The sequence below is a fragment of the Cervus canadensis genome, chromosome 33, assembly GCF_019320065.1.
Source record: "Cervus canadensis isolate Bull #8, Minnesota chromosome 33, ASM1932006v1, whole genome shotgun sequence".
Classification (NCBI taxonomy): Eukaryota; Metazoa; Chordata; class Mammalia; order Artiodactyla; family Cervidae; genus Cervus; species Cervus canadensis.
The window spans coordinates 2,529,050-2,554,399 of record NC_057418.1 but is presented as its reverse complement, the minus strand read 5'-3'; the positions used below and the strand labels follow the sequence as shown (position 1 = coordinate 2,554,399).

The window sequence follows — 25,350 nt, the reverse complement described above, 5'->3', positions numbered from 1 at the left end:
TGATCCTATGTCTTCCTCTTTTTCTTTTTCTATGTGCCTCCTCAGCACGTTGTCAGCATACTATATGTTCATTTATTGTCTTTCTTCCGTATTAGTATTTTTTTATGAAAGCACCAGCTTTTTTTACGTTGTTCAACTTTTGTACACTTTATGTGTTCAGTAGATGGTTATATAATGTTCAAATGCATATGCTATGCTAAAATGGGCATAAACATGGAAATCAGTAGTTTAATTCCATAGTTATCTCCTTTACTTTCTTTTTCCCATCTCCTTGGATTTCTCTGAGCAATTAGCTCTTGTATTAGCATGGGTACTTCAAGAAGAGGTGAAAGAACATATGAAATCAAGACCTCATTAATCTATTAACCAATTAAACCATGCATGCATGCAATTAAACTCTGTGGTATCATTGTATGTGTAAAATATTTTGATCTTTTAAACAGAATCATATGAAAGCTTTAATTATTACCTTGCTTAATTTAACTTTATGTAGTGGTCTTATTATAGAAATTTTAAGAGGTTTCCTTTATCTTTTTAAAGAAGAAAATAGGTACAAATAGTATAGATACAAGTAAACTCGTTTTTTTTTTAATGAATGTATCTATAGTTTAAGTAAGAAGCAAATGATTTTATTTCCTTATAAATTCCCCCCAATGTATCTCTTCAAAATATCATACTTAAGTAATTTTTGGTGGTCCTAATTGATTTCTCAATTAAAAAAAAATACCATCTGACATTTTTTCTAACAGGCTTATCACTAGTAAATTTTAGGCCTATTTAAAAATCAGACCTCTCTGATTTTTGAGTCTGAAATCGTAATTCAATGTTCTTTCTGATAAGATTCCCAGCCTTCACTCTGGTGGTTGCTACCAGTGTCCTTTTTTAGGTGCAGATCAATCACATCATCTCATTTGTAAAACTCTTCAAAGGCATGATACTGTCAGGCTAAAGGGCAAACTCCCGCTTCTGGCATAAATGTCTCTGCAGGATAAGGTCACGGCCTCCTGTTTCCCAGCCTCATCTCCTTGTTCTCATCTTCCTGGGTGTGTGCCCAGTCATGTCCGACTCTGCGATGCCATGGACTGTAGCCCTCTAGGCTCCTCTCTCAATAGGATTCTCCTCTCCAGGGAATCTCCCCGACCCAGGGATTGAACTCCTGTCTCCTGCCAGGGTAGGTGGATTCTTTACTTCTGAGCCGCCTGGGAAACCCTTCTCTTCTTCCTGTGTGCTGTGCTGCGCTTAGCCGCTCAGTCATATCTGACTCTTTTTGACCTCTTGGACTGTAGCCCGCCAGGCTCCTCTGTCCATGGGATTCTCCAGGCAAGAGTACTGGAGTGGGTTGCCTTGCCCTCCTGCAGGGTATCTTCCCAACTCGAGGACTGAACCCAGGTCTCCCGCATTTCAGGTAGATACTTTGCCATCTGAGCCTCCAGGGAAGCCCAGGAATACTGGAGAGGGTAGCCTATCCCTTCTCCTGGGGATCTTCCCAACCCAGGGGTTGCCCGCATTCCAGGTGAATTCTTGACCAGCAGAGCCACGTGTGAAGACCTTCTCTTCTTCCTAAGTATCCCTGAAAGTTCTATAGATCACTTAGGCTGTAGAGCATGAAGTTCCTTTTTTCCTGTTTTTGCAAGTGAACCTTGTTTACTCTGATCCTTTGTTTCCTCTTCATCTTATGTTTTAAAACTACCCTGAAATCATTTCCTGTTTGAATCATCGCTTTCCCAGATAGAAAATAATTCATCAGTCTTTCCCTTGTTGTACATCATTGCTCTGCATAAGTCATAGATCTTTTCCTCCTTGAAGCTGCGGCTCTGCCTTTTTCCATGTTTCAGCCCCAGTGGCTGGCATGCTTGGTGTGTGCTCACCGAGGGCTCAGGGGATGCAGATGATCCCTCTGACCAGAGGATCTCTCGGAGATCACTTTTTCTGAAGTCTCTTGCTCTTCCTCCAGGTGGAGGAATTATCTCCCTCCTCTGAACTCTTCTATCTCTAACTCTGCTGTTCTTTTTGACAATGCCGCGTTTCTTTTTAAAATTCTCATTATTTATTTCTGGCTGTGCTGTTTTTGTTGCTGTGAGGGCTTTTCTCCAGCTGTGGTGGGCAGGGGCTGCTCATTCTCCAGCTGTGGCGCTCAGGCTTCTCGTGGCAGCGGATTCTCTTGGTGCAGAGCAGGGGCTATGGGGCGCACAGGCTTCAGTAGTTGTGGCCCATGGGCCCAGAGCACAGGCTCAGTAGTTTTGGTGCAGGGGTTTAAGTTGCTCCGTGGCATGTGGGATCTTCCCGAATCCGGGATCTAACCCACATCCTGTGTTGGCAGTCAGATTCTTTACCACGAAGCCACCAGGAAAGCCCCTACATTTATTTCTTAACGTGTCCATCTCTTCTGCCACATTGTGACTCTTTTGAGGACAGGGATTAAAAATTAGGTGCTTCTTTCTTTCTAGCGACTGTCAAATATTATGCATTACATTTTTGGATGCATAAATGAGTAGCCAGTTGTTTAAACTTTAAAAAATTAGTATTTTTATTTATATATATATATATACATATATTTGAAGTATAGTTGACTTACAATGTTTCAGGTACACAACAAGGTGATTCCGTTCACATAGCATTCATATATTTTAAGTGTAGTGGGTTGTCTGAAAAAAAGAAAAGTTATGAATCTAACCATGAATTGATTTTCCATGCAAAGAGACCGATGCTGAAGCAAGAGGACTAGTTCTTAGAATGAACTCTTCCATTAGTAATTGTAGGACCAAGACAAAGACTTCTAGCTGTTTCTTTATCTCTAAACCAAGGTAGATCAGTTTAGATGAGTGGTTCTCAGATTTTATCCTGCATCAGTATCACCTGAAGAAACTTTGTGCTTGAGAGTTTTGCATTTCTATCAGGTCTGCAGATGTTGTTGATGCTTCTGGTGCAAGAACAGCATGTGAATTGTTGACTTGGTCTTTCTAAGGTATTTTTCAATCTTCAATATGATTTGCTGATATATTAATGTCATTATGCACAACCAGTGCGAAGTTACAGTAGGTTAAATATTTTCTGATGTCTCTGGAAAAGGCCTTTGCTTTCCAGCAATTTCTAATCTACTTTAGATTCATTTGAGTGATTCAAATTTAGGTGACTCAAGTCACCTAAATCACTCTAGTTGTTTTCTATTGTTTATGCCATTCATTAAAGAACAGACTTTGTCATTATCGTGTCTGTCACATTCCCTTACCTATAACCAAATCCTGCCAGTAAATTAAGGCTTTTCCTCCTTTTTCATTCCCCGTTCTCAGTAAAGATAGAGCTTATATCTCACTGTCTATCTTTGAAGCCCAATTTTATTCCATTCTTTTTGTCTGCTGTAGGTAACAAAAATGGTTTATGAATCAATCACATTTTTATATAGTTTAGGCTTTTGTAATTGTACATAGAGTTCCAAGGATTTCTTTCTCATCAGTTTTGTAATTTCTAAAATTCTGTGCCTCAGATAACCCATTTTTTATTGATTGCCAGACACCCAGAGGGGTTATGAGTGTTCTTCAAAAATAATGTTGATTTTATTATATAGAAAAGGATGTCCATTTTCCTTCTTTTTGACTGAGATTTCAGATTTCAGTTCTTGTTAACTTCAGACCTCTGAATATTCTAGATAACAGTTTTTTGTCTTACAATTTTATCAAGAAAGATTCTTAAGGTATGACTGTGTCCTTCCCTGATGTATGACACGATTTTTATTAACTATGTCACTGAGTATTTTAGTTGATATTCTGCAAATAACTAATTGAATGTGTGTGCACACTTGTGTGTGTGCACCTATTTTTCAGCAGTGCTGAGATATCTAGCTTTATTGTGGTGCTAGGATTTCTTCTAAAGTTTTCCACTAATATCTTAAATTATATAATAGCTAGCTATATCTATACTCTTTAATCTTTGGAGTCAAAGATATCACTGTTGTTGCCCATTTAAATGTAAAATAAAATGGTAAAAAAATTCATGGAGTTACTTATCCTTGCATTGAACTAAGTACACAGATTAATTACACTAATTGTATAAAAATCTCTCTTTACCCTGATCTGAACCTATTTTTTCAAGAGGAAATGGTACCTTTGAAATTACTTAATTCTTAAGCCAATATGATGAAAATAAAGAGTTCTCTTTTTACATGTGGTCTTAACAAAATAATTACTTATTAATATGTTTGCGTCTGTGATGTGAGGGCTCAAATTTAGCATCCAGTTGAACTTTGCCTTGATGTAGACTGATCCATTATACTACCTGTGGAATGGCATTTAATTACTTGGTTCACTTAAAGCTTGCTTTTCCCTTTCATATAAGTGCATAACATCGACAGATTTCGTGTGTTAATTTTGTATATATTTTTTTAATGTGATAGTGCACGTAGGTTGCTCTGCTCCTTTTATTTAATTGAGTTCCATGAGTATAGATTAGAGTTCTTGAGAGTCAGTGAAGTTTGGTGAGAAACAGACGGACTGTGTTAGTTTGAAAGCATTTTTTTTTTTCAGATATAGTTGTGCAAGTGAAGTGATCTGCTATGTGTGAGATTGGACTGTTGGTGCTAAAATTTAAAAGGTTCTGCCTGTGGATTGTAGGAAGACAAATGGCACATCTCTAGAAGCAAGGAAAAATAGTACTGTAATTCAGTGTCATGTTGATAGAAATAGCAACCTTAACCAGTCATCTTTTATTTTTGGCTCCGACAACTAACCATAAAATATAACCCAGATGGTGGAGCTATGATAGTAAAGATACAGAGATGACATTTTGCTGATGAATTTGCTGCCCTTTGCTTCTCCACTTTCATTTTATACTAAATCTTCTATGATGTAAGTTGCTTGCTTATGTATTTAAGGACAGACCCACAGGATTAAAAATGTGATGAATGGCATTTTTAGATCATGGATTATTTCATTTAACTTTGTTTAATTTCCCTCATCGCTTTTTTGACTTTTTCTCTTTTGCTAAACTCTTACTCTAACATAAATTAGGCTGTGCCATGAACAAATGGGTCCTATTTCAATTTATTTCTGAATACATATTTAAAGACATATTATAGTATTATGCCAAGTCTGTCTGCTTATCTTGGAACCGGGGATTCTAAAGAATGACGGGAGTTGGACACATTATACTGTGGTTTCTAGTCTCGGTCGGCTTTACCATAGTCGACCCCAAATTGAGATGAAAAGGGTTTTAGGTAAGGGTAGCTTAGTGATGTTGGTGTAGTATTCTTCAAAACATTTTTTTTATTTTTTTTTATTTTTGCGTTAGAGATTGGGAATGGGTAAGGTAGTGGGTGTGTCGCTGTGGTTTAGAGTTTAGAGTTATCTCATGGTTTGCAGCATCCATGCCACTTGAAGTTTACCTGTCGCCTGGTTTCTCAAAGGCTGGGGTCTTAAAACAGTGCCTGTATTGAATCAGTCGCTGGAGCATGACAGGAAAGGGAGGAAAGGGTGAATATTTATGGAGAATCTCCTAAATACATATAATCTCTTTGAATCCTCACAGTGACCCCATGAGGTCAGCACAGGATTTGAGTTGAGGTCTGTGACTCTGAGTTCAGGCTCTGCCCGACACTAGTGTGCCCTTATCTCTGTGGTGTGTGTGTTTTCGTTATCATAAGAGACATATCAAAACCTTATTGAGAAAGCAATATATGCCTTCCTCCTCCCCAAATGCATCTTAATAATATAGAGAACATGCAGCTAACACAAAAATTCCCCTTGCATTTATTTTGTAAACATTATTTATTCTTGATTCAAGTTTTAAGTTTATCTATTTTCAGAGATGGAGTTTGTCTGGATCATGCATTTTTTTTATGTGTATGAATCTACATCAGTATCATTCCAATTAAAAAGACCAGCGACAGTTTCTTACAAGTATACATTTAAGGAATGATAATTAATTGAAATAACTAATGGACTATTATTATGAGCTTAAACATTCTGGCTTGAGCTCTAAAAATTAGGTCCTTTACTTAGATCTTTGAGATACTTTTGGTGATTACATTAACGATAAGCCAACTCCTTGGGCTAATTTGAAGCATAGGAATGTACTTTGCTTGCATATTCATTTTAGTGTGGAGACTTCTCAGACAGCCTTTGGTCTTTTATTTTATAGAGTCTTCTGTGGAGTGAAATCTTTTAGGTTTTATTTTGTCTTTTTGATCTGTGGTCCTGGAGTTTTACTATTGCTTGGACACTGGCATGTGCTCTGATGGATGTCCTGTTCTTTATCAGGCAAATACAATACCACCCTGGAAAGGGTTGCATTTGGATGGATGTTGTAGTTTTTTTGGCGCAAGTGCAGTCTTATTATACCTACTGTTGTCTTCCATGTTAGATAATGTTACAGTTCCTCTCATCACTTAGGCAATTTAAATCCCAGGGTTTTTTGGTAACATTGATGTTTTATTCAAGAATACTTGGCTACACTATACACAGAATTTGCATTCAAAAATATACTTAAGTCACTATTGTTATAATTGTGTGTGGTTGATAGGGTTATATGCATGCACGTTTACATGGGTGAGTGTGAGTGTATGTGTGTGTGTGTGTGAGAGTGTGTCTGTTGCATGTTTGACCTTGTAACTATACAAAAGCCCTGCATGTATTCAGGTAATAATGTAGGTTTTAGGATCTCTGGAACCCTCATTACTCTCTTTAGAAAACGAATTCCTAATGTTCAGTCTTGACAAGACTGAGAAACAGGCCATGTTTCATCTCAGGACATCTTAAGGAAAATAACTGACTGATTTTGTTTTTGTATACCTTTAAGTCATGAAGGTGCTAAGGATAGCTAAAATATGAAATGTGAAAGGGTTTTAGATGAATAATCAATTGCAAAAGAATTGAACGTGACTTAGCGGCTAAACAACAACATATGTCTAAGTGCCTTCCATATTTAGTAGGCATTATTGTTGCTGCTGCTGCTAAGTCGCTTCAGTCGTGTCCAACTCTGTGCCCACCAGGCTCCCCTGTCCCTGGGATTCTCCAGGCAAGAACACTGGAGTGGGTTGCCATTTCTTTCTCTAATGCATGAAAATAAAAAGTGAAAGTGAAGCCGCTCAGTCATGTCCAACTCTTAGCGACCCCATGGACTGCAGCCTACCAGGCTCCTCCGTCCATGGGATTTTCCAGGCAAGAGTACTGGAGTGGGGTGCCATTGCCTTCTCCAGGCATTATTGTTAGAATCCTCTAATTACTCTCTCAAGCAGCTTTAAAGCCAGAGAATATACCAGTATATCTTTTGCTTAGATATTTTATCTAGGTACCTTTTGCAGTTGCAGGTATTATCTTTTTCAGGCATTACATAAACAAGTAAGCAACCAATGTCAATGACTGTTAAGAATGCATTTGTTTCAGAAAGCCTCCAGGCCTTTACTAAAGACATTGTCACATGTTAGACTCTTAGAAACCAAGTATTACATGACTCAGTAGGCATGCCAGCCTGGCCTGCAGGGGTCTAACAGGGTGAAGCTCCTATTCTATGATACTTTCAACAGAACTTTGTTTGGAGAGTAGAAGCCCAGCCTAACAGTACCTGTGAATAGAGCTGTTGTGGGTTACAGTGACTCCCCATTGTACGCTGGACTTCTGCTATCACCTGCCAGTTACGTGCATGTTAGTTTTTAAGTATGAACAGAAATGGAATATTTTTACATTTGAAAAGAAACTGGATTCTATATTTTGAAGTTTCCACATAGTTATTTGGTTTATTCAGTATAAGATCTTCTGGGGCCTGTAAGCAGAAATTTATTCCTCACCGCATTATTTAACTATTCAAGGGAAGTAATTATGTTTTCATGGTTTCTAAATTAGCTTGGGAAAATTATCTGGAACTTTCTCAAGGGAGAATCATTTTGTTATGTCAACAAAATTTTATGAGTTAGGTAAAACTGAATTAAATACCTTACCCCCATAATTCCCCTGAAGGCAAAACTTATTAACTAGAATAATCTAATACATGGTTGCTTTCTGTAACATGTTAGAACTCTTTCCACGTCCCAGTTTTCAGCAGGATTCTTGTGTTTCACTGATGCTGTGGGGAATAACAAAGTCACTGCCCTCAATGAGCTTATATTTTAGTAGTGAAGATAAACCTTGAAAATTTATTTAGACAATTAATTATGTTATAATAATCATGCTCTGTTGTAGCTCTACACTTGGGATGTGTGTGTGCTCAGTCACTTCAGTTGTGTCCATCTCTTTGCGACCCTATGGACTGTAGCCCACCAGACTCATCTGTCCAAGGGGTTCTCTAGGCAAGAATACTGGAGTGGGTTGCCATGCCCTCCTCCAGGGGATCTCCCAGACCCAGGGATCAAACCCACGTCCTGTGCATCTCCCACATTGCCGATGTGTTCTTTACCCACTGAGCCACCTTGGAATCCTGCACTGAGGATACGTCTTCGCAAACAGTCTCTAAAAAGGCAGACACTAATACCCTGCAGCTTAGAATCAGGTTAATGGGTAGGAAACACCATTGTCCCTTTGAATTCTCTCCTTTCAACCATGACATCATCCTCCTGAGTCAAGTCACTTTCTTCTATCCATCCTGAACTTTAATACTGGTGTCAGACTTACTTTCTTCACTTCCAGGGCCCACCCTTGTCCTGATGGCTTCAGGATCATTGAGGGAAGCCCCTTGGTAGTTCCTTCATCTCTTCATCTATAATAATCACCTTCCATATTTTACCCATCTGTAAAAATCACTTAACCTTGTTTTAGTTCACTACTTGTTAAACACATCTTGTAATATCTCACAAGTCATGTAAGCATCTCACTTTCTGACCATGATATAAATTCATTTCTTTCTACTTGATTAATTTTACCAAGGTCATCCATCAGCCTCATGGGGAGCGACTTGTCCATCAAACCATCTGTCTTTTGCTAATTCATCACCTTGCTTATTATATCAAAATTTGATTTTATTTATAATCTTTTTGTCACATTTTCTATTTCCATAAACTCCTGGATTCCTTTTTTTTTTCTGTCTACTTTTTATGGGCTTAAGATCAAGCAAATTCTATTTTCAATAGAACCATGGTAGAACCATGGTATTTTCATGCTCCATGGTAGATCAGGATCAGTGGAAATTCTCAGTCACCAACTTCAAATGGGCCCACAATGCACCTGGAGATCCTATCACATTTTTTGTTTCGATTCACTTTCTCCTCTCCTCTCCATTCTGCTCCAGTTGATTCTCTCAAAAATCTCCAACCATTCCTCCTACCCTCCTACTCTCCTGCCCATCCCTTGTAGCTGAGAAAACCGAGGCCATGCAATAGAAACTCCCCTATCTACCAGTTCTACAGATTTACTCGTATTGTTTTTCATCCCTCCTTCTTTCCTCATGTTATAAATAAAGTAGAGTGCCTCCGGTGACCTGGAATTTGGATCCTGTGCTATCCTATCTCATACTAAGAGTTATCATTTCTCTCATGTATGCCCAGACTTACCCTATCAAGTTGAATTATCCTCATCAACTTCTAAATAGCTAAGTGTTTTCTGTCCTAAAAATGATAATAAAAAGTTGAAGACTTCCCTTGACCCCACATCTTCTTCCATCCTTGGTTAGATTTCTCCAGCAATTCAGGGAAACTACCTGTAAGAGAATTTTAGACATCTCCACTTCCCTGCTCTGTTCATCATTGTCCAATAGGTTTCCCTTGTCCCATATCTGTTACTTCATACAGATGGTTCTTTCTTTGATCACTCTTAATCTCAACATTACCTGTAAGAAGTGGTTTTGTTCCAGTTTCATTGAGATATAATTGGCATGTAACATTATGTAAGTTTAAGAGGTACAGTGTTTTGACTTGATACAAGGATGCATTGCAGAGTGATTGCCACTACAGTATTAGCAAACGCTAGCATGTCACATAATTTCCATTTCTTCTTTGTGGTGGGAATGTTTAAGATAAACTCTCTTAGCAACTTTCAAATATGTGCTACAGCAGCATTAAGTATAATCACCATGCTGTACCTGACCTGCCTCCTGTATGCAGGTCAAGAAGCAAGAATTAGAACCAGACATGGAACAATGGACTGGTTCAAAATTGGGAAAGGAGTACGCCAAGGCTGCATATTGTTACCCTGCTGATTTAACTTATATGAAGAGTACATTATGCGAAATGCCAGGCTGGATGAAGCACAAGCTAGAATCAAGACTGCTGGGGGAGATATCAATAACCTCAGATATGCAGATGACACCACCCTTATGGCAGAAAGCAAAGAGGAGCTAAAGATCCTCTTGATGAAAGTGAAAGAAGAGAGTGAAAAAGCTGGCTTAAAGCTCAACATTCAGAAAACTAAGATCATGGCATCTGGTCCTATCACTTCATGGGAAATAGATGAGGAAACAGTGGAAACAGTGGCTGACTTTATTTTCTTGGGCTCCAAAATCACTGCAGATGGTGACTGCAACCATGAAATTAAAAGTTGCTTATTCCTTGGAAGAAAAGCGATGAACAACTTAAATAGCATATTAATAAGCAATGACATTACTTTGCCAACAAATGTCCATATAGTCAAGGCTATGGCTTTTCCAGTAGTCATGTATGGATGTGAGAGTTGGACCATAAAGAAGATTGAGCACCAATGAATTGATGTTTTTGAACTATGGTGTTGGAGAAGACTCTTGAGAGTCCCTTGGACTGCAAGCAGATCAAGCCAGTCAGTCCTGAATGAAATCAACCCTGAATATTCATTGGAAGGATTAATGCTTACGCTGAAACTCCAATACTTTGGCCACCTGAAGGGAAGAGCCGACTCATTAGACAAGACCCTGACGCTGGGAACCATTGAAGGCAGTAGTAGAAGGGGATGACAGAGGATGAGATGGTTGTATGACATGATCGACTGCATGCACAATGATTTGAGCAAGCTTCGGGAGATGGTGAAGGACAGGGAAGCCCGGTGTGCTGCAGTCCATGGGGTTGCAAAGAGTCAGACATGACTGAGCAACTGAACAACAACCGTTCTATACATTAGATCCGCGGAGTTTATTCATCTTGTAAGTGAACATTTGTGTTCTCTGGTGAGACATCATTTATATGTGGAATCTTGAAAAAAGAGAGACAGAAACAGAGACTCGAATAGTGGACATCAGAGTCCTGTGTTTGGGTGAAGTGGGAACATGTTGGTAATAGTGTACAAGCTTCTAGTTGTAAAATATACATGATGGTATTTTTAATCTCTGTCTTAGTGTTTGATCAGCATTTGGTCCTGACATCTCCCCTTTAAATATTGTCTTATTGGCTTTTGTGATACCATTTCCCTTTTATATTTTTACGCATTTTATTTTTCCCCCTTCCCCAATTTCCTCTTTCATTTTTGCAGGCTTATCTTCCTTTGTCCTATCAGGGTGAAATATATGGCAAAAATGGAGAAGGTAGCTTGGAATGGATCCTTGAGAGTCCAGTGCTTAGGCTTCACATGAGAGAAAGAGAAGTCAATTATATTTAATGATGTTAACATACTTTTTGTTCATATATTTCATACATTGTGTGTATGTATATGCTGTGTTTATCGCTCAGTCGTTTCCGACTCTTTGCGACCCCATGGACTGTAGTCTGCCAGAACCCCCGTCCGTGGAATTCTCCTGGCAAGAGTACTGAAGTGGGTTGCCCTGCCCTTCTCCAGGTTACCTTCCCAACCCAGGGACCCAACCCAGGTCTCCCGCATTGCAGGCGGATCCTTCACTGTGTGAGCCACCGTCTGTGTATAATTTGTTGGTGTTGTTTTTCAGCTAGCATTTGTGAATGCCTGCTAGGTGCCAGATACTGTGAATAAGCTTTGTGGACATAAAGTTGAGTCAAGCACAGCTTCTGACTTTGAGGCCTCACATTGTCATCAGAGATGTGGATGTATATGGTTTACTAGCATTGATACGGATAGACCTGAAACCTTGGTCATGTTAACATTTTTTAAAATGACTATTTTATTCATTATCCAAATTTGGACAGGGATGTGTATAAATCAACCTATTCTATTTCTTCAGGTTTTGATTTTGGTACATTTATTCTTTGAAGGCGAGTGGGTAATTTACTTTAAACTTTACATTAACTATAATCAATGTTTAAAAATTCACATCACAGAAAACATATTTGAGAAGGTTTATGGGAATACAATACTAGTTTATTCTAAGGGTTTTTTTTTTTTTTCTCCCATATACATGGCAGGGAGTTCAGTTTTTTGAAAAGAGAGGAGAGAATGAGAAGAAATTTCATTTTAGTACACGTGTCCTTTACAGATGTTTTTTCCCTGCGTGGCAGTGGTGTCCCTTAACCTAGAACACTGACCCCGTGCCAGGAGCTATTGCTAAATGGTTCAGGCCTGTCAGCTCATTTAACCCGGAGGTGGATAGTCACAGTTTTGTTTCGAAGGAACAGAAACATAGGTTTAGGTTGTATACCAGTTGAAGTTAGAGTAACTTTACATATATTTTTCCATAAGGTAAAGTTAATACTTAAAGAATATGAACTAAATGTGTATCCGACTTTGGAGCCTACACTTAAAAAAAAAATTGGAGTATAACTGCTTTTCAGTGTCGTGTTGGTTTCTGCTGTAAAATGAACTGACTCGGCCATTTGCACACGTATATCCTCTCCTCTTACCTCCCCTCCCCTGTCCCCCTCTCCAGGTCCTCACAGAGCACCAGGCTAAGCTCCCTGGGCTGTAAAGCAGCTTTCCTCTAGCTGTCTGTTTTATCCATGACAGTGTGTTAACCGGCTCCTTGCCCCTGTGCCCACGTGTCTGTTCTCTACATCTGCGTTTCTCTTCCTGTCACGTGGAGAGAAGCGGAATGTCCATCAGCAGATCAGTGGATAAAGATGTGCTACCTGTAGATAATAGAATATTACTCAGCCATAAAAATGAATGAAATTGGGTCATTTATAGAGATGTGGATGGACCTGGAGTCTATCAAACAAGGTGAAGTAAGTCAGAAAGAAAGTGAAAGTGTTAGTCACTCAGTTATGTCCAACTCTTGCAATCCTATGGACTTTTGGCCCACCAGGCTCCTCTGACTATAGGATTCTAGAGGCAAGAATACTGGAGTGGGTTGCCATTCCCTTCTCCAGGAGATCTTCCCAACCCAGGGATCAAGCCTGGGTCTCCCGCATCGCAGGGAGATATTTTACTGTCTGAGTCACCTGGGAAGCCCAAGTCAGAAATAATAGCAAAGATCATATATTAATGCATAATGTGGGATCTAGAAAAATGGTACAGTTTAACACTGTGCTATATTGAAAGAAAGTTAAGTTCAAGTTAGGGTTAGATTTCTCGAATCCATAATACCTTGTCTTACATGGCATTTCGTATATCATTTAATCATTATATATATATCATTTAATCATTTCACATAAACCGTTCAATATCCACAAGAAACTTCGATGTGGACAAGGCCAGCGTTGCCCATCTGAGGCTGTGAAGACACAGTTAAATAAATGGCATGGGTTCCATGTGATAGCAGACCAACAACTAGAGCCCAGGCTCCTTACTTGGAGTTCAGCTTCCCCTTACATGCGGTATTTCTTCTGCATCAATTGTTTGCCAAAGGATAACGTCATTCTTGTTCTTTCACCTTCTCCCCTCCTTTAATTCGGCTTTACTTCACTCATTTAGTTAATAATCCAAGAATGTTGCTAGAGCAGCAGCATTTTCATTAGAATCCCCTTCAGTATTCCAGGTGATGGAATGGAGTGGGGACAGTGTGAACAGCGGAGCCCTTGCATCCTGTTCTCAGGCTGGGCTCCTGGGTGGGTTCACGTTGACACAGCGTTTGGCTTCCCTTGCTCCCTTCTCCTGGGACACCCTCGTTGGCTACTTGACACCAAGCGTTAGCTCTGACCTGGACATTAGCCCGAGCAAGTTCTGCGTAATTAAGCTATTGAGATTGGTTTTCCCTGAGTGGACAGGTGAGCCTTACAAGGTAGGAGCTCTGCTGAAGTGATAAAGCTGATTAGATCCTTAGCAATAAAGGAATCTGATCTTAGAAATTTCCTCTTTGTCTCGTTAATGAGGCAGAGACAACGCTTAGCGGGGGAAATGAGGTCACTGAAAAGAGAAACATTTTTTTTTTCTTTACTAAAGAACCAATTCTTTCACTCCATTTTAAATCAAGGCCTAAATTTATTGTCCAGAATAAAGCCCAATTTAAATAAACAAATAAGACACTTTTCCTCAGGGATGTGGTAAACATGTTTAAACGTATCACCTACGTGAAGCAAAGTAAGTAAAACAATTCAAGAAAGTAAAACTAAGATAAGCCTAGAATTGGCATAATTTAATTAATGCTAATTGTAACAAAACTGAAATAATGAACTGATTATTCAGCTGCATAGTCTATTCATAACACTGTATTTTTTTCCAAAAATAATTTTCTCATTTTTTCTGTCTGTGCCTTCCCTCCTTCCCTTTCCTTGAACTACCATTCAACCATTCAAGCAAATCTTGTTTTCCTGGGATACGCTTATGCAAATGTTATTTATTAACAATGTCTATCATCTTACCTTTTCATTTATGTAGTACTTTTACAGATACTACTATTTAAGCTTCATGGAACTTTATAATGAAAGCTGCATTATCTCCAATGAGCTGCTAAGTCACTTCAGTCATGTCCGACTCTGTGTGATCCCATAGACGGCAGCCCACCAGGCTCCCCCGTCCCTGGGATTCTCCAGGCAAGAACACTGGAGTGGGTTGCCATTTCCTTCTCCAATGTGTGAAAGTGAAAAGTGAAAGTGAAGTCGCTCAGTCGTGTCCGACTCTTAGTGACCCCATGGACTGCAGCCTACCAGGCTCTTCCATCCATGGGATTTTCCAGGCAAGAATAATGAGACTTGATTCTAAAAGCTTATGTGATTTGCTCAGTGATTTGTATACAGGAAAAATGGGCGTCAAAAACAAATTTTCTCATCCCTGAGAATGTGACCTGTGCCGCAGTTGCTTCAAATTATACTTTATTTAAAGTTTCTGATTTTCTCTTCTGTTTCTTGCTAAGTCTTTGTTCCAATATTTAGAAAATGACATAACAGTTGTATCAAAACCTTCACAGGAAATGCAAATTGGGTATACAGACACTGACACATGCACTCACATATATTTCTGTCTTTATAGATTAGCCCTCCTTTCATCATGAAGCAATTGTCTTCCCACAGAAATCTCTTTTACTTCATAATTTCAGCTTATTCCTGGGAAATTAATAGTCATAAAGTGCAGACCTGAAGTAGAAGAGAATTAGCATAGGAGCCAGTTCATGGTGGGAGTGATTGAAGAGGGGACGGGTCATCATGCAGCCTGCCGTGTCCCCATCACTGGCTTTGGGGTGGGTATTGGGATGGTATGAAAATGAAAAGGGTGTCATGCTCATGATGCTTCTATTTAGTCAGTATAATACCTGATTAGTTTGCTATTTAAAATGACACTTTAAAAAGTTAACATATTAGACTTGTAAAGGAAATTTAAAGCTTATTTAAAGGAATGTTCTACTGCGTTTGTGTCTCTAACTTGAGAGGAAATATAGTGAAGTTGATAATTAGAGCCTGGAGGTTGGCTTGGGTTCATTCTTGGCTCTAAGACTTGTCAGTTGTTAGACTTCGGTGCAGCCACTAAACTTTTCTTTAAACTGAGGATAAAAGTAATATCTACCTGGTGTGATTCTAATTAAGAAGTAATATTTGTGTGTGTGCAGAGAGAGAGGTAAGGAGAGAGGAGGGAAACAAAAGTAGATGTGAGCCTGAATGAACATGCTCAGTTAGAATAGTCTCTTGAGTATCGTAAGTGCTCAATAAAAATTCCCCTCCACTTCAGTAATACTAGCTGTGTCAAATATTACCAGAAGACTCCTAATGGTTAACTTTAGTTGATTCTTTTTTAGTTTTCCTTGAGCTCTCTCCTGCATTTCATGCTTTTTGCTGTGACCTGTGCTTGCATGCTGAGTCTCTTCAGTCTTGTCCGACTCTTTCTGACACTATTGACTGTAGCCAGCCAGCCTCCCCTGTTCATGGGGTTCTCCAGGCAAGAATACTGGGGTGGGTTGCATGCCCTTCTCCTGGGAATCTTACCTATTCAGGCATCGAACCCACATCTCTTAAGTCTCTTGCAGTGGCAGAAGGAATTCTTTCCCACTAGCGCCACCTGGGAAACCTACATCTGTTTTATTCAGACTCTCAAATCTCTAGTTTATTGTTCTCTTTTTGCGCTGTTACTGCAAGCTTCCGTATTTTCACTTTCTCCCATAGAGGTCCTAAGTCTGTCCTAGAACCACAGCCTGACTGCAGAATTGGCAATATTCCCATGAGAAACGAGAATCCTGGGATCACATTGAAGAGACCCTGTGCTTCAAAATTTGTGCCCCTTTAGATGCCGTTGTCTATACAGATGTTTTAAAATTATAGTTATTATAATTTATTTGGCCTTTTCTAATCCTTTTGGTGGGAGTGTTGACCTGCCTGAAACCTCCGGATCCTTCTCTTCCTTCCTCGACCGTTAGGTCTGAACTGTCCTTTGCTGACCTTACTTCTGCTGGCTGTCGTCTTGCCTTCCATTGCAGTGGTTTATTCCTCTTTATCTTCCTATGCCATATTACTCACCTTTAACTTTCAAATCTATAGCTTGCTCACTGCCGTGATGATGACTTTCAAATCTATAGCTTTATTCTAAACCTATTTCTTCACTCTGAGATATATCTGTTTAGTTATCTCCTAAGCATTTACCCCATATGTATTTTAGGCTTAGTGAACCTATTATGTCTGAAATGTACTTAGTTATCTTCTTCCTCAAATCTGTACCTTTTTCTGTATCACGTGTTCTAGCTAGGGATCCTGATAATGTTGGGATATGGGGTAGGCTGCCCAATTATGCCTTAATGATATGCTGATTATTTTGAATTGAAGTTACTTAGCAATGGCCAATGCAAGAGGGATACTCTGACTGTCCTTCCCATTTCCCTGAAAGCAGAAAGTAAGTCTCTCCTGTGAAAGGTGTACCTCCTGCCTCTGGGGGTAGGAAGACTCCCTTAACACCAGAGGTCGAGAATTTGAAGCTGAAAAACCTGTGTGAACAAGCATGTTACTTCTCTAATTTACTGCTCCGGGTCCAAACTCTGTTTAGGTTCTTCATTAACTGAGCACAAAGATTCATTGCCCCGTCACTTCCCCGCAGATTTATTGTTTCTTTGTCTAGAAAGCATAAAAGCTCCCTGCTTCGGCCATTTCTTAGGTCCCATTTCTATGAGGTCTCTCTGTACAGGATTAAAACTTGATCTTTTTCTCTTGTTAATCGGTCTTGTGCCAATTTTATTATTAGTCCAGACACAAGAGCTCAAGAAGGATAGAGAGGGAAATTTCTTCCTTCCTGTCAATAGACAATATAGTGCAGTACAGTCCCTAGGGACCCAAGCCAGAAATCAGAATTGTCCTATTATTTCTCTACAACTAATGAATCAATATTTTCTATTTTTTAGTATTTCCTTAGCATTATTTCTTTATCTTTCCTTTTTCATCTCATCTTTCTGTTTTCACTGCTACTAGAATCTTTTGGTTTCTAGTCTTTCCTTGGGGCCATTCTTCACCTTTGAAGCAAATATATTTCTAGTAGACCAATTTGATTGTATTTTATTCCTATTTTAAACATAAATTTCCAATGTGTTTCCTAAAATAGTTTGCAAAATACTTCTATGATGACCCATGCATCTCCATAAATAAAGGAGCCCATCATAAAATAAAATATTTAAACTTGGCATGCTAAATCTATTTTCTCTTGAAAAGTAACGGCACACGTTATTAAGGTTAAGGGAAAGTCTATTAAGTAAGTTCTACTGTTGACTATAACAAAATTCTATAACATGAGCTTATATTTGAACACTGATTTTTAAAAATATGTTTATTAAAATGTTTATTAATACATACATATATTTATTTTAAAATTGATTAACCATTTACAGGATATACTCCTAGTCTTCACTTCCTTGGTATTCAAAGTCGTCCATGCCTAATTCTCTGATTTCATCTCCTCTGTCTTGAGTTTTAGTAGCCATACAGATTACATTCATTTGGTTTCTATTTTATGTGGTTGCTTTTACCTGGCATAATATCTATCTAATGACCTCTTTTCTTTGAAAATTCAGCTACTGCATTTAAAAGCTTAGATCAGTTGATGTCTTAGCTGGTTAGCATACTGCTTCAAGTTGATGCTCAGTGTATGTGAAATAAATTAAAAAAATGGAAAAAGTCAGTAAGGGAAAATTTAGGGATAATGGATTTTTTGTATCTGCCTATATATTGCCCATTCAGGAAATCAGTGATATCTGCTTAAAAAATTGACTGAGAACTGCTGACCTCAATAATTTAATTGCTCTTCAAACAATATTTTGTTTTCCTGTACATGTTTTAAGAAATTACTCACATTATAAGACACCATTTTAATTTTTATAGGACAAAAATTAAATTTTAATTTTCTTAAGTGTGTTACAGCTATTCTTCCTTCACTGTGAAAATTCCTTAAAAACGATTGTTGTAAATGTTTTCTGTTTCTTCCTGACAGGTAATATTTGAAGCTGAAGTCTCAGGAGGGAGAAGTGGTTATATTGCCATTGATGACATCCAAGTCCTGAGTTATCCTTGTGGTAGGTTGTGATTAAGAATTGTATTTTTCTACCTCCTTTCAACACTTGTCTTATATTGGTAGTGACTGTTGATTGTTTATCACTTGGTCATTGCTGTCTCTTTTGTTGTTGTTATTCCTAGTTTTCTGTTCAGTCTAAAAAGATCACTGAGGTATTTCTAGAGTTTTTGAATCAAATGTTTTTCAGACTTGTGCACATGTTAAAAGATTCTTTTCATTGTTCAATTAATGTTCAAAAGAAAACCACATTCTCAAAATGGTATCACTCATGCTAAAATTCCATGATACCAAACCTAAATTTATACCTGATCTAATTTCAGTTTCAGCCTCTTCCAAAAACTTAATCTTAATTGCCTTGTCTTGATTTTATGGTCAAGCACCAATAAAAAAATCTGTCTTCCTCTCTATGCCCCAGAGGAAGAAGAGGTGATCTGAATCATAAAACTCTTGCTGTTCCTTTTCTTCTTCAAAGAAGAAAAATAAATAATAATTTCTTTTCTTTTTGTTAATAGCTCCCTTGTCCCACCCTTCTTGTAAAAACTTTCTGTTTGTATAACCCCTTGGATCTGTCTTCCAGTTGATAGATGGAATCTTGCCTCATTCATGAATCTCCTAACAAAGCTGATTAGATCTTCAATTTATTTAGTTGATGTTATTTTTGACAGAAGAAAATAAAAATCAAGGGACTCACTCCATCTTTTGACTTTATTAAATTGCCTAGGAATGCAAAGAATAACAAATCAGAGTTCAGTGAAAAGAAGCTGTATTAACTTCTGTGATCTAAGTTGAAACTTGCAGTGAAATGAAGAAAATGAATTAATTCATCTTATTCTTAATTTAGGACTAATTTTTTCATGTCATAGTAAATATCTGGCTAGTTCATAATAAACAACAAGACAACAGAAAGCATACAAAACAAGAAACTGAATTTATTTGCACATCATTTGGTATGTCCCAAACATTAGTTGGTTTTCAGATGGGGTAACTAAATTTGTGTTTACATCACATACCCTGAACGACATTTATTGCAAGCATTCAGTAGAGCCAGGCATAAAGCAGTTCATACTTGAGCTATATCTCCCAACAGCAGCATTTTTTAGGGCCCATGAATTCTAGGTGATCTGTTCCGTAATCCTCCTGGTAGAAATTCTGTAATAATTTGTAAGCAGCGTGCACAAAGGCTGCCATGCCAGGACTCAATACTCCTGCTAACTGGTTGTCAGGCCCTGATGTGCATCAGAATCGCCAGCAACATGTGGCAGATCACAGGTTGCCAGGCTCCTCCTGGGTCTCATTGTTCTCAGGAGATACTGATGCTGCTGGTCTTTGTTCCCAAGACTGGAGCACAGTTCTAGCTTCTCTTCTAGTGCAAGCGTTCCTTTTGTGGAGCACCTACTGAAATAAGGCCCGAGGGGAAGATGAAGCAGGCAAGAGTCAAATGATTGTGGTGTGTCCTAAGAAATACATGTAGTCAAATACATCCGATGTAATCTAAGAAAAAGAGGAACAAAATGATCTCACTCAAAGTTCAAGTTGGCTTACTGAACTCTTTCAGTCCATTCATTTATGAGAACCATGTTTCCATCTATTGTTCATTTACATGCCTTTTGAAAGAAGATGTTAAGAAAGACTTTCACGAGTTAACCAAATTTTAAAAAAATATTTAAATTGAGCACAACAGTAGTTTCACTGTGATATGGTCCTCCATGCTCTCTTTTTACTCACTGAGCGTTAGCTTTTCCTGTTTATAGTTCCTTTTAGTTGAAAACATACATAGCTTCAGCTTTAAAAGGTAATTATAAGAGAGTGCTTGTTTGACTGCCGTATAACTCATGTATATTTTGATTGCAGTTGTTACTGTTTTGTTGGCCTAATATTTCTTTCGGGTAACTTTCTTAGGACTATAAAGCAATAAGAAGTGGATTTCACAACAGTTAAGTTAATACTCTGTTTGAGAGAAGGAAGAACAGTCCCTTGTTCTTTGAAGTACTAGGGGATTATGTAGTAGTTATTGAAATTTTTAAAAAAGGGAAAGAAAGCTCTAACCGCTTCAAGTGTGATTTAATAGTTCAGCGGCCATGTATATGTCCATGTTTGAGCCAGCATTCTGTTCCCATTATATCTTTCTATTAGGCCATGCTTTGCACCTGTTTGATCTCTTTTGCTTGCTTTGATGTGTAACTTTTATTGTCACCTGTATGCAGCATGCTGCCAGGGTCCTCAAGCAGTAATTGTTGGGTGCTCACTCTGTACGAAATTGCTCTATCAATTATGGTGCAATACGCAATAGAGCTCCTGAGATTAAGAGAACTGACCCTGAGAGATGCAACGGTGTCTTTCAGCCCTGAGAAAACTTCCATATGACATTAGTCTTGACCAAAGCTTTAAAAGTATTAACAACATTATTCTGTTGGGAAAAAATAACATGGCATGTTTTCTTAATGTGAAAGAAAATAATTTTTTCTTGCCTTCACAGATAAATCTCCTCATTTCCTCCGTCTGGGGGACGTAGAGGTCAATGCTGGGCAGAATGCTACTTTTCAATGTATTGCTACAGGGAGAGACGCTGTGCATAACAAGTTATGGCTGCAGGTAAGGCCACGTGGCAGCTGAGCTAAAGAGTACACTTGATTTAAAAAAAAAAATCACAAATTATTTTTCCTTGTATGTGTGTGGTGGGCATGGGAGGATGGAGTGTAGTGAGTCTATGTGTGTGACAGGTTGTCTTTTCTGTAGGTTTAATTTAATTGACTGCAGATTCATTTCAGGTAGTTCCATTTTTGGAATATGAATAACACTGTGTAATTAATAGGTGTTTGGGTTAGTTCCTTGTGAAACCTTATGATTCTCCAATGTTATGTCCAAACTGTAAAAACAATTTTTCTAGATTCATTCAAAAATGGAAAAAAATGAAAAATATCTCATTTAATATTTTGAAAGCTCCGCTTATAAGAGCATAGTCCTTAAGTAGGAACTGTCATACTGATAAATTTTTTCAAAAGTGTTTTAAGAAATCTTTGGAAATGTTTCTGGAAATGTGAATCGGAAGAAAGCCAATTAAATTATTTTCAGGATGTTTTTTGTGTGGGGGTTAATCACAGACCTGAGGACAAGATGTTTGCGGTGCACATACTAAATTTGCAGTAAATGTGTATATAGTGAATTGCAGTTTAGCATACATGTTGGGGAAATGTAAATGGTACATATAAAGAACTTTAAAAGAATCTGTGAGAAAACAGTGACTAAGGAATGTGCCGTGCCTTCAGAGAGTCATCTGTCAATCCTGGGGCAGAGGTTGGTGGGAGGAGCTAAGAGCAGCTCTAAAGCCTTGAATCTGGACTCAGGACTGATGACTGTTGATCTAAATATTTGAAGCTAGAATGTAAGTAATATCCTCTGAGCACCTTTATTATTGTTATTATTATTTAATTCTTATTTGCATCAGAATGAGGAAAGGGATTTAATTAGTTAGAGTTTTAAATTCCTGCGAATGTCAGTAGAGACCAAAAAGGAAAATCATTAGCTTACTTTCTTGAACATAGACATCAGGCTTTATTTTATGATACCTTTAGGGAGGTAACATTAGTGTTGAGGGTCATCATTAGTGTTGAGGTAACATTAGTGTTGAGGGTTGCAGGAGGTTGGAGTAATGATTATAAGAAATGATTATTAAAATCATTCCTAGTATAATGCCTGGTATTGTACTGGGTGTTATAAATGTGTTTTTTCATTTAATTCCCACATCCACTCTAATGTTAATAATAGATATATTTCATATAAATCTAATTATCACTTTTGTCATTTATTTGATATGTGGGTATTAGGATAGCATCCTGAATATGTGTAAAGGAAATAAAGTCTCTCCTTTTTTTTAACCCTGTGATTATCCTAATTTCCCCCACAGATATTGAAGTATAAGATAATTCTTCCTGTAGAGTGTGCTGTATAATGTGCAACCTGTTTTATTATCTAAACATCAAATCACAATCCTTCTTACTTTCTCTCTCAGCCTAAATAGTGCTAAGAATGTGTTTAGATATATTTTCTAATTATTTTGCTAATTGTTTTTCATTTAGTTAGGAACATTCTTGGCATTTTATTTTAATTGTGATCTGTATACTCTTGTCTTGGAGAAGGAGAGACTCTGTAGTCTGCCCCTGGTTTTATGCTCCAGGATTTAATGTGACATTGAAATAAAAAGGGTTTTGTATACTTCAATACCAGTTGCCTTGTGGCAACAAAGACTTTCTGGCCCTCCTGCTCTGAGTGGGTTCTCATTTATTATTTTTTAGATTGACTCATTTCGCTATAGTTTTAATAAATTTTCTTCTTGTCCTTTTTCAAATAAAGATGAAAGATAAAAATACTCTGTTTGATTTCTATTCAACTTTCTCTTTTCTCTTCTTTCTCTTTACATTTTCCAAGGTGAATTTGTGGATTTCTTGTCTATTTTGACATTGCCCAGTTCTTCATCAGTTTACATACTTATTCGTGAAAAAGTTTTCCTGCCTTTTCCAATAATAGACCAGTTAAATTACAATAATGTCTTCTCTCAAATCATTCTTCTCTATATTTAAGATATATTGAAAATTATCAATTGCCTAGTTTAAGAATGTTTTCAAAGAAACAAGATTGAACTGTAGAGATAAAGTTGTAGATATATACATATAATTGATATCTGTATCTGTATAGAGTAAGTGAATCAAAAAGTGGCCAATAATTTTTTAAAAAATGATCCATCTTTTGCAAAAGTAGTAGAAACATAATAAAGGAGGAAGAAACTTGATTCCACAGTGAATCTACAATGCAATACATAGAAACAGATGTCAAGTTATTTTTGCTTGGTGTAGAAAAACCTTCTAAAGGTCGTGAGGCCCAGTTCTTAATTCTAACTGTTTAATTCTTATAACCCAGTTAATCGTGTGTGCTTGGAGAATTCATTAAACTCTTCCAGGCCTCAGTAAAAGGAGATGTGGGTAGAGATCAAAATCACTTCCAACTTTAAGATGAAAACCAGGCCTTTATATTATTTTTGATGGTCTGAAACATGGCCTTGATAATTTGTTTTTCTGTTGTTTGAAGAAGCAATGTAAAATTTTTAAGTTATTAGTTTTGTATGGGGAAAAAAGTGAAAGTGAAATTGAAGTCGATCAGTTCTGTCTGACTCTTTGCGACCCCATGGACCGTAGCCTACGAGGCTCCTCCATCCATGGAATTTTCCAGGCAAGATTACTGGAGTGGGTTGCCATTTCCTTCTCCATGGGGAAAAAATCATGCCTTAAGTTAAATATCACTGTGAGAACAACTGCTGCTTAAAGTCTCTGCTGACTGCTATGAATGTCTGAAATGACTCAGAATGAAAGGCCTTTGCATTCTGTTGCAAAAATAATGGAATAATGGAGTAGCAGTAGTATACCTGTCATGGTCAGGTGTAAAAAAGCCAGCCATCAACTTTTTGTGTCCTCCAAATCATCTATATTATGTAACGTGTGTGCTTGCTCAGTTGCTCAGTATGTCTGACTCTTTTTGACCCCTAGACTGTACCCAGCCAGGTTCCTCTGTCCATGGAAATTTCCTATCAAGAATAGTGAAGTGGGTTGCCATCTCCTACTTCAAGGAATCTTCCCGACCCAGGCATGTCTCTTGCATCTCTTGCATTGGCAGGCAGATTCTTAGCACAGCCTCCAATGCACTGCCTAGAAAGCCCACACCATTGGGCTTTCTTGAGCTGCAGTTGTTAAATGTTTTAATATAGGGTAAAAGAACAAAAACTAGAAAAGCTTCCAATTTTCTATTTTAAATGAAAAATGATACACTACAACTGCCATGAATACATGATCAGTTCAGTTCAGTTCAGTCGCTCAGGCGTGTCCAACTCTTTGCAATCCCATGATGCCAGACCTCCCTGTCCATCAACAACTCCCAGAGTTTACTCAAACTCAAGACCATTGAATTGGTGGTACCATCCAACCATCTCATCCTCTGTCGTCCAGTGCTCCTTCTGCCTTCAATCTTTCCCAGCATCAGGGTCTTTTCAAATGAGGCAGTTCTCATCAGGTGGCCAGAGTATTGGAGTCTCAGCTTCAGCATCAGTCCTTCCAATGATTATTCATTTAGGATGGACTGGTTGGATCTCCTTGCTGTCCAAGGGACTCTCAAAGAGTCTTCTCAAACACCACACTTCAAAAGCATCAATTCTTTGGCACTCAGCTTTCTTTATAGCCCAACTCTCACGTCCATACATGACTACTGGAAAAACCATATCTTTGACTAGACAGACCTTTGTTGACAAAGTAATGTCTCTGCTTTTTTTTTTCTTTTTTTATTAGTTGGAGGCTAATTACTTTACAATATTGTAGTGGTTTTTGTCATACATTGACATGAATTAGCCATGGATTTACATGTATGCCCCATCCCGATCCCCCCTCCCACCTCCCTCTCTACCCGATCCCTCTGGGTCTTCCCAGTGCACCAGGCCCAAGCACTTGTGCTCATGCACCCAACCTGGGCTGGTGATCTGTTTCATCCTAGATAATATACATGTTTCGATGCTGTTCTCTCGAAACATCCCACCCTCGCCTTCTCCCACAGAGTCCAAAAGTCTGTTCTGTACATCTGTGTCTCTTTTTCTGTTTTGCATATAGGGTTATCATTACCATCTTTCTAATTTCCATATATATGTGTTAGTATACTGTAATGGTCTTTATCT

The 25,350-nt window shown here is 38.1% G+C and overlaps 1 protein-coding gene across 5 annotated transcripts in view; it reads left to right on the top strand.

The window, feature by feature from the left end:
• PTPRK (protein tyrosine phosphatase receptor type K) overlaps nucleotides 1-25,350 on the top strand; it is a 604,468-nt gene that overhangs the window by 287,307 nt on the left and 291,811 nt on the right. For all 5 annotated transcript variants that reach the window (XM_043457399.1, XM_043457400.1, XM_043457398.1 and 2 more), the window contains exons 4-5: nucleotides 18,561-18,642; nucleotides 21,118-21,233. In XM_043457399.1, coding sequence (XP_043313334.1) covers nucleotides 18,561-18,642; nucleotides 21,118-21,233 — 198 coding nt within the window. The remainder of the gene's footprint in view (nucleotides 1-18,560; nucleotides 18,643-21,117; nucleotides 21,234-25,350) is intronic.